This window comes from Neofelis nebulosa, chromosome 7 (assembly GCF_028018385.1).
Source record: "Neofelis nebulosa isolate mNeoNeb1 chromosome 7, mNeoNeb1.pri, whole genome shotgun sequence".
NCBI lineage: Eukaryota > Metazoa > Chordata > Mammalia > Carnivora > Felidae > Neofelis > Neofelis nebulosa.
This window is the reverse complement of record NC_080788.1, coordinates 817,668-827,500: the sequence shown is the minus strand read 5'-3', so window position 1 is coordinate 827,500 and position 9,833 is coordinate 817,668. Positions and strand designations below refer to the sequence as shown.

The following is a 9,833-nucleotide window of genomic DNA, read 5'->3' as shown; positions in this document are numbered from 1 at the left end:
TGTTCTCTCATGGCCCAGCCTACTCCTTCTTCGCCCACGTGGTCTTCAAGCGCTCACTGGGGGTTACCAGGTGCTGTGCCCAATTACGGGGCGGGGAGGCTGGGGCCCGGCTGACTGCGACTTCAGGGGGAGCCAAGCACATGAGCCAGGAGCCCCTGGAGCATCCAGGACACTATAAGAGCAGTGACACAGGGGACACGAGCAGGACACATGAGCTGGGGTGGCATGGACGACCACGGAGCTGGGTCTGGAAGGGGGCACGGGAATGAGGTGGGTACCAGAGGTGAAGAAGGGGCCGCCGGGCAGCGGAGACAAGCTTTCGCTGCCAGAGCAGGAATGAGCACGGGCCTCGGAGGACGAGCAGCCGGGGTGTGGCCTCTCCAGAGGCGGGGGCCCTGCACAGAGAATGAACGTGGTGAGGGTCCGTGCCCAGGACGCCACCGGCAACGGCTGTCGTTACGGCTCTGAGGGCCACCCCGTCCAGACGGGGACCCCACCCCACACATCATTCAAGTCACAGACCAAATCCCACTGTGCAAACACCGCGCCCTGGTGCTCCCGCCTCTCAGCCCTGCCATGAGGTAAGTGTCCCCGCCCCCACTTTACAGAAGAAGCGAGGCTCGAAGCTTGCCCGGGGCCACACAGCTAGGATGCGGGAGTAGGGCCCAGGTCTGCTGATGCCACAGCCGGGGCTCGGCCCGTCACCCCGCCTCTCCAAGGTGGAGAAGTGGGGACCCCTGTCTACCCGGGGGCAGGCTGAAGAGTGTCCGGGGCAGAGGGGAAAGGCGGAGGGAGCTGCCCGTGTGAGCGGAGTGGTCAGGACAGTGACAAAGCACAGCCCGCCTGGGAAGCTGCTATCAGGCTCTAGCCCCAGCCCGCCCACCGGCCTCCGGGGAAAGCGGTCCCGTGACCTCGCCGGCTTTTAACGCCACCTGGTAGCTCAGGCACAGGGCCCGTGAGAGGCCGGGCCCGGCATCCTGTGGGTCGTGCTCACTGCCTGGGCCTGGGGCTCCAAGGCTGCCAACCCCCTTCATCTCTTCCCTCAAAGCCCACCTCCTCCATCCCAAAGAAAGGAGTTGTCCCGGAAAGGGAAGAGCCCCTGGCAGGCAGCTCAGGCATGCTGGGGGCATGCAGGCCAGGCCCTTGACTTCTGGGCCTCCCAGGGCAGAGGGACATCAGGGCTGGAGCCAGAGGGCATTTCAGGGACCCCGAGTCTGACAGATCTCTGGACACGGTCAAATAAACAGCAAGGGGCCTGGAGTCAGAGGCCAGGTCTTCAGGCCCCACAGCCAAGTAGGGACAAAAGGTTTTCCTGTTACAAGGTCGCAGGGAGGATAAAATGAAAACGTGCCTGAAACGGCCCCCCAAAGAGCCGGGCACACAAGACGGAGACACTTGATTCCTGGCAGAAGGGTCTGGGCGCCGGGCAGGGTGGGAAGTTCTCCAGCTCACAGCGGCCTGCGCTTGGCTCCCGACAGGCAGATGCCCCCCTCGGTCCCAGCCCGTGCAGCCAGCCCACGCGAGGTGCCCGGCCCAGCTCCAGCGGGCGAACCGCAGGCCACACTTACTTGAGGATGTCCTTCTTATTGAAGAAGGTGCAGTCCTGTGAAGGGAAAACACACACACAGTCCGCTGCAGGGCCCACGCCCCGCTTTCCCTCGGGACCTCTCGGGAACCGCCTCGGCCTGGGCAGAGAGCAGCCTGGTGGCCGGGAAGCCACCTCCTGAAGCTGTGGCCTGGCCCAGGGAACTGCAGCATGGTGTGGGGGTCTGTGGGGCAGCCTTGGTGGCGTGCACGCACAGGCAGTGGGACGAGCCGGAGGTGGATGACACTGACTTGTAGTCTGCTCTGTGGGACGGTGGGGAAAGGGGCTGGGAGACCAGTCAGGAGGTAAGACCGGCAGGGTCTCAGCTGCAGGGGGCGCCATCCACACTGCAGCGCGAGATCGGTGCCCCGCGTCGTGTGCCATGTGTCCCAGGCACAGAGATGGAAGGCCCCGGGCACACAGGCTGGGGAAACACCGGCATCTACGTGGCATCTGAAGCCACAGGAATAGAGGGGGTCACATGGGGAGGCGGTGGAGGCCAGGTGAGCGGAAGCGAGGGGAGGAGGAGGCAGGGGGCAGCGGCTAGGACCCTCAGGGTGGGGGCAGCGCTCGGGTCCTAAGGTCGCCCAGTTATAAACTGGTCTCCGGTGTCCTGCCTTGTCTGTGTGACCTGCCTCTGTCCACGGGCCGGCCTGCCTGGTGGCGGTGGCTGTGGTGCCTGGCCACGGTGTGACATATGGAGCCAAAAACACCCCAGGGATGAAGGGCTTTTGTGCTTATCCTGGCCCTGGCCCCCTGCCCTCGCCGCCGTTGCCCCTGGGGATGTGCTGACCAGGGGCTCACAGCCACGGCCCAGGCTTGCAGCCAGCCAGGCCTGCCCCGCGTGAGACCCGGAGTCCCTGGGCACCGGCGCAGCTGTGCCGCACACTCAGGAAGCCCAGAGAGGAGGCGCCCGCGGGAGGGCTGGAAAGGGGGAGCCAGTGGGAACTTCCGGGTCCCCTGTCACCCAGTCTGCTGCCCAGGAGTTAGGCCAAAGGCCCACTGGCCGCCCTGCCCTTCTCGGACCCCAGGGACTTGTCCTAGGGGGCTAGGCTTTGCCCTAGGCAATAGCTCCTCTGCCCCCACCCTCACCAAGCTCGGAGTCCCTGTCTCCGACTCAGGCAGGGACAGATTTCCTGAAGACCCTGGAGCAGGCCCCAAAGGCAGCCTAGCTGAGTCTTCAGGCACAGACCCTCCTCGGCCCCTCCCAACCTGCCTGGTGGGGGTGTCGGCATAACCAGGGACAGGGAGAGGCCCTGGCCTCCCCTCTTCCCCTCTGCTCTCCTTTCTCCCATGCCCTGGGTTGAAAAGGAAATATCTAGGTCCTGACCCAAAGGCCCTACGCGCGAAAGGACCCTGGTCCCTTATCACAACCACTTACACCTGTCCACATCAACCGTCCTCAAGGTGTGGTTCCAGGACTGGCCACACCAGTATCACCTGGGGACTTAGTGCAAATGCAGGTTCTCAGGCTCCACTCCAGACCTGCTGCACCAGAAATTCTGGGGGTGGGGCCCAGGAATCCAAATCTTTCCAAGATGCTCCACCCGCAGTGATGCTGTTGCTAAAACGAGGAGGCCCTCAGCTCTGGAGCAGAATCACCTGGGGAGGAGCCTGGCATCAGAGTTTGCAGAGACATTCCATGACTGCAACGTGCAGCCCAGGCTGAGAACCACACCCCACCCCGTCCGTGATCACCACAGGCCTGGTCCGTGGGGGCTCTGGTTATCCAATTTTGTTCAACCCTCGTCCCTAGCCTATGGTGGGGGGTGGGGGGGAAGGCAGGCAGGCATTATCTCCCCACTCTACAGATGGGAAAACCGAGGTTCGGTGCAGTTGAATAGCTTGCTCTAAGTTGCACACGCAGCCCAGAGGGCTGACTGCAACCTGGGGCTTTTGCTTCTTGACCGCAGTCCACAGACTGTAGAGTCCAGCCATGACCACGTCCACTGACCGCTTCATGTCCTGCCCCGGCCGTGTACTCCACATCCAGCGCCATGGGTGCTCGACACAGGGCTCCGGGACGAGGAACAGGTCTTCCCATGTAAGCCCTCCACACGCTTCACTGGCTGCAGGATGTCTCACAAAAGGCATTGGCCCTGCTTAACCGAACTTTCTCCTCGTCCTGAACACGTGGCAGCAGCTGTTTGTAGGTTTTCAACATTACCACCAAACTGCCACGAACCTGCTCACCCACTAACGTTTTGCTTTTTCTTCTGTTGACCTTGCTTGGACCTCATCCCAGGGAGGCAGCTCCTAGGGGGTGAGCGTGGCAAGTACCGTAAAGGCTTCTCAGGATTCTGGCAGTGTTGGCAGAGAATAAGGTTTTGTACTCAGATTCTAAGTGTCTTGTCTTGCCTTGGATCCTTGGGTGGAGACAGAGGAGGGGGTCCCCAGGTGAGTTACAGGGCTTGCTCTTAACTGAAAATGTGGGCTGCCTGTGAGACTTGAATGGCCAGAGGAGCAGTGGTGGGTTCTGAGGGAGGCTGGGAGCCCTGCTCTGCAGTTTGAGGGGTCTGGGAGATTGATCTGGAGGGCAGAGAAGTCTGGAAAGAAACCTGAACTTGGGAATCACTGGCACCTGAGGACTGGGGAAAGGGGGCCGTAACTGGGAGCCTGGCAGGCGTGGGGCTGGATGGAGCGCAGAGGGCGGGAGACTGGGGCTCTCAGGTTTCGTCAGCTCTCATTCCTCCCACCCTGCCCGGCTCTGGTGGAGGATCACAACCCAGCACTGGGACTGGCTCCCAAGTGTAACCCAACGCTAGGCTGGTGTGAGCGGAAACTCAGGCTCCCCACCCCCCATGGGGCTATGCTTCACTTCTGGGCAGGGTCCGCCTGCTTGCCTGTGCCACCCCCCAGCCTTCACCCACGTGCTCCCCTCCACCCAGACGCCTCCTTCTGGGCCTGCGGGGGCCTACCTTTCAAAGGCCCTGCTCAAGCACTGCATTCTCTCTGAATCTTGCAGAGCAAAAGTTCCCCTTCCCTCCGGGTCTTCCACGGACCACTAGTACCCTCCTTCCCTGGAGCACATCGTACTCTCACGAGGCCAAGGTTGACCTCTCCGGGACAAAGAGCACACACAGGCCCTGCCCCCAAACAAAAGCAGTGAGCCTTGGATTAACGGATTCAAATTCCAGTTTGAGCCTGGACTGTGCCAGGCACTGAGTGGCTCCTCGGCCTTTGTCTACTCTTCTGTGAAATGGGGCTGATAATCCACCCCATCGTGAGGATCCTAGAGGGTATCCGTTCCAATGCCTGGCACACAGCAGTGCTCCATGAATGTGGCTTCCTGGTCCTTCTCAGGGCCTCACATGGAGCTGATAACCATTATTGACGGCCAGTGTTTCCGAGGAGAAGGGGCCTCAGAGGATTCACACTTCAGGCCCATTACCAAAAGAAATATTCATGAAGGCAACAGGCAGCCACAGGAGACACTGCCGATGTGCCTCTCTCCCACAGCACACTCCAAGCAGGCCCCCTCTGACCAGGGGAGTCGGGCAGAGGCGTCCCAGTTGGGTCTTGAAGGATGAGGGAAATCTGAAGGGGCATCCCAGAGCATGGGCAAAGGGAGGGAGGAAGGAGGCCAGCGACAGCCCAGGGGTGGCTGCCGCACACAGGGCAGGGAAGGAGCCCCGGAGGCTGGCCAGGGCCCCATCAAGTCAGGGGGCTGGGCTTCATCCTGCAACCACACAAGCCTCCCCATGGCAGAAGGGCTTCGGGGCCTCGGATCTGGGCAGTTTCCTGGCTCTGGAGGCAGCAGGTGCTAGGAGGGTCTTAGCAGGTGGCTGCTGGGGGCTGAGGGACCTTGCACGGGGGCGTGGGAACGGGCACATGGCCTGCCTTCTTGCTCCAATTATTTCCATGCTGGGGCCAGAGGTAGAGACCCCAAACGGGTAAACAGGACACCCCCAACTTAAATCTGACTTGGGGGCTGATACACCTCACTCCCCACCCGGACAGGCCCCCAGGTCATTTCTGCTCTGCAGAGACTCATTCTCCTGGGCTGATTCCTGGGATCGGGGACCCTCCCTGCAGCCCACGTTTCATGACCCTCCAACTCCGTGCCAAGGTGGGCGCTGGCACAGGTGTCTGGGGGAGGGGTTCGAGGCCAGCGAGGGGCCAAGAGTATGGAGGCTAAACGGGGATGAAAAGGAACGGCTACCGCGAGGAAAGCGCTATCAACGCAAGGGTGGGGAAACTGAGGCTGCAAGTCACATCCCAAGGTCACGCTCCTACCTGAAGGCAGGGGCAGAGTCCGAACCCAGTAACTGGCTTTGGGGGCCTCGGCACGCGGCCAAAAGCAGGGGAGGGCGGGCGCCGGCTCACCTGGTAGTTGTCCAGCTGCTCCTCCGTGAAGATGGTCTGCTTGTTGCCCATGGCGGTCGCCGCGCCGTCGTCCGGGCGCCGAGCCCGAGCCCGCGGCCACCCGGAGGCGGGAGTGCGACCGGAGCCGGGCGGGGAGAGGCCGGGCGACCCCGCCCCGCGGTGCGGTGCGCCCACCCCGTCAGGGGGCGGCCCCTACCCTCCGCGGGAGGTGCTGCCCGGCCTCTCCCCGCCTCACTTCCGGCCGGGCGGGGCCAGGATTGGGGCGGGGCGCAGCCGGGACCTCCAGCTGGGCGGGGCCAGAACTCCCTGCTGGGCGGGGCCAGGACTCCTGGCTCGGCGGACCGGCCCTCCGCTGCAAAGGATGGGTCAGTGAGTTGGCCTTTCTTGGCAGGTGAGCGGACCTCTGGCCTCTGCGCGGGGGGGAGGGGTGTGTGCATCTCGGGCCCTCTGGGTTCCTTAGCGGGACAGGATTCACTAGCCTTTCTTTGCATCTTTGGCTGCACACGAGACCGAGGAGGATTTACAGGACTTACCGTGTCCAGTGAAGTGTGACAAAGGCCAGGAACTTTTAAAATCTTTATTTATTTGTTTTAGAGAGAGAGCGCGTGCGCGAGCAGGAGAGGGGGACAGAGGGAGAGAGAATCCCAAGCCGACTCTAGGCTCAGTGCAGATGGTCACTGGGCTCCATCCCACAATCCTGGAATCATGGCCTGAGCCGAAATCAAGAGGGTTCCTACACCGACTGAGCCACCCAGGCGCCTCACCTGGGACTTCTAAGCAAATGCCAAAGACCACAGCAAACAGAGCCACTGCTAAGTCCTTCCAGGAATCCCACCCATACATGTGTTATTTCCAACCCCAGGACGGTTGATTCTACCGGCATTATCTGCATTTTATAGGTGGGGAAACAGGCTGAGAGAGGATCAGTAACACTCCAGGTCCTACAGCTGGGAAGCAGCGGGACTGGGCTGGACTCAGGTGCTGACTCAGCCTGCTGTTCCACACCTGGACTTCCATGAACTCAGCATGTTATGCTTTAAAAATAGATGGTTCCTTTCTTTAAGCACGTGGGAGGCTCCACCCCCAGAGTTTCTGATTTAGTATGTCTGGGACGGCCCAGAATGTGGGGGTCTAACTAGATCCCAGGTGTTGCTGGTGCTGCTGGCCCCGACCGCACTTTGAGAATCATCGCTGGAGGTTAGGGCTCCAAGTTTGGCAGATTTCCCAGGTGTTTCTACATGTTCCTTTTACCTGAGGCTCCTGTTTGGGGTTTACCTAACATTTTGCCACCTTCAGGTGAGAACAGCAGCTATCAGCTAAACAGACAAGCCACCCTGTTCAAATCCAAAGAGTCATGAGAGGCGACCAGAAGGGCAGGAAGCAATTCAGAAGACGTGCAATGGGGTCTCAGCCGTGGGAAAGAAGGCAGGCTATGTGACCAGTAATTCAGAGACTGTGGAATTTTAGAGCAGAGACACCTTTGTAAGAGTCTCTCTGTACCTCCCTTTTCTCCCGTGTGAGAGAGCTGGGGAGACGGGAGCCCCCTTAGACCACACAGTCACTGTTACACGTTTCCTTCTCATCATCTTCGACGCCACACTGCCCGTGAGCAGGCCGGAATTCAGTGTTCAGATCCTGCCTGGGTACATTGTCTAACACGTTGCATATTTGTGTGACATGTGCTCCATGCAGAGAAGCCAGAACCTCTGTGAAGAAGACTAGGTTTTCAGTTCTGTGATTCTGTCTTCACACCCCTGTGAAAGTTTCCTTACAACCTCCGTGATCACTATTGCAATGGCAATAGTGGAGGAGGCCCTCTGTCCTAAACTATTACAGCAGTGCCGTGAGGAGGGCAAGTTACAATCCCATGTTACAGTTGAGAAAGCCTGGGCTCAGAGAGGCAGAGTGACCTGCCCGGAGCCACCCAGCAAGGAAGGGGCAACACAAAACATTTTATCCACGCCCCTTAAGTCTGTAGAGTTGGCCTTATTGCCCATTTCACAGATGAAGCAATAGTCTCAGAGAAGAGCTGCTCAGTTGGTAACAGGTGGATTTAAGTCTTGATTACACGATGATGGGAACACGGGGTTACCACTGCTTCCGGGAGCTCGACTCCTAGTCAGCCGCCATCTTATAAATGACACGCCCCGAGAAGGTATGCCGAGAGGGAGCTGAGGGTCCCATGGTGGCGCCTGGCACTTTGCAAGCACTCATTAAACGTTGGCTTTTTTCATTTCTGACTCCTTCCTTCCATAAAGTTTAAAAGTTGGACGGAAAACGCGAGGGATCAAAACCCAAGGAGTGAACTTACACAGTGAAACACGAATCTCTATCCCTCTTCCCTGTCCTTCCTCCTGCACTAGTTGCCATTCTTTGTGATGAAATGTCCTTGGTCTGCAAGTAGTCTTCTACGACTTGGAGACTGAGGGGACCTCTATGACGGGACGGAGAGCTGTCCCGGCCCGAGGCCTGGGCGGGATGTCTTCTACGGTGAAGACGCCTCCGCAGACCCGGCCTTTGCTGTCCCGCCTCAGGGCCCCTCCTGGAACGTGCTACCACTATCTCAGCTTCTCTATCTTAGTGGCCATTCAAACCTCATTCCTCCGGAAGTCTTATCTCTGTGCACAGAGCACTTGTCATCTTGGCCTCTCCCAAGCTGCAATTTATATTCTGGGAGCGGTTACTGGGTCCACCTCAATCTCATACACACACCCCTGCAACCGCCTAACTCAGTCCTAGCACTGGACAGTTTGTCTCCTCATTTCCCCGTATCTCCAGCATTTCACACATAGATCTTACTACTTTGGGACAGATGCATACACAGCCTGGGGCTGTGTCTTTTGGAGGGGGCAGGGTTCAGGACGGCTGCAGCACGTCTTATCTGGCTCTATCCCCAGGGTCTAGGACACGGTCTTGGTAAATAGCGAATCAACATTCTTTAAAAGCCTGCACTTCCTGGGCCTGTTCACACGTTGAATCAAGTAACTCCCCAAATATTCTGACGTGGAGAAGGTTTTCCCGCTGGAGGATCAAGAGACCAAGCCCTTTAGTGCACGGCAAATGAGGTGAGCCCACCTTCTCCCCAAATGGCCCCAGTGGGCCTGTTCCGGACCCTCTGCCAGAAGACATTCTGGATGTGGGAGGCTCCCGGGTGCTTGAGAACGGGACCAACCTGATGGTGACTTCCTGCAAACTGTCCTTCCAGGTGCCTTTAAAATCCTCGGGGACATCCGTGACCCCCTCCTTCCCTACCCGTACTCACCCCTCAACACAGCCTGCTCCAGCCAGAGCCCCTACCTGTAGCACTGTATCCCCATCACTCTGGGATCACTGTGGTGTATCTGTCAGGAAATGACCAGGGCAGGGCACTCACCACCGGACTCAGTTTTGCCGTGGATCTGAGTCAGCTCCGGTGGCGAGCGGCAGATGAGCGGAGCTTTGCTGTTGGAGCGGGGCGGCTGAGGCGACGCAAGAAGTCTCAGGCTGAATTCTGCGCTGTGGACCGTCACCTATTAGCAAGGAGGTCCTCAGCGGCTACGTAACCTGCTTGGTGAGCACAGTGGACTCCATACCTGTCCTTTTAGGTGTCATAACAGGCGCTGACTCAGTCCAAAGCAGAAGCAACAGTATTCAAGGATCAGGATCCACACAACCTTAGACTCGGGATCAGGTCACCATGTCCTCGCTCAGCAGCCTGACCCCGAGGCCATGTGGTCCTTTAAGACCAGAGCCCATGGAGTCTCGTGCTCTGTCTGTGGGAGAGGAGAGGCCCGTGGGCGGCACCTAACACACTTGGGGCACTGCTGTCTGACCCAGGCCAGGCACTTTGCCCATCCATTTTGCTAATGAGAGGATCCTCCACTGCTGGGATGGCTTCACACCGCAGGGGCATTGGAGGACGAGCCTCTGGAGTGTGGGCTTC

At 59.4% G+C, this 9,833-nt stretch overlaps 1 protein-coding gene across 4 annotated transcripts in view; it reads right to left on the bottom strand.

Moving 5' to 3' along the window:
- Positions 1-6,124, bottom strand: part of CIB2 (calcium and integrin binding family member 2) — a 22,950-nt gene extending 16,826 nt beyond the window's left edge. Inside the window, exons 1-3 of one of the 4 annotated variants that reach the window (XM_058736313.1) lie at positions 5,912-6,099; positions 1,569-1,603; positions 279-395 (exon numbers count right to left, since the gene is read on the bottom strand). In XM_058736313.1, the coding sequence (XP_058592296.1) occupies positions 279-395; positions 1,569-1,603; positions 5,912-5,962 (203 nt within the window). In that variant the 5' untranslated portion in view covers positions 5,963-6,099. Of the gene's footprint in view, positions 1-278; positions 396-1,568; positions 1,604-5,911 lie in introns of all 4 variants that reach the window. The other 3 variants (XM_058736314.1, XM_058736312.1, XM_058736315.1) reach the window with 3 other exon arrangements.
- Between the last annotated feature and the right edge of the window lie 3,709 nt (positions 6,125-9,833).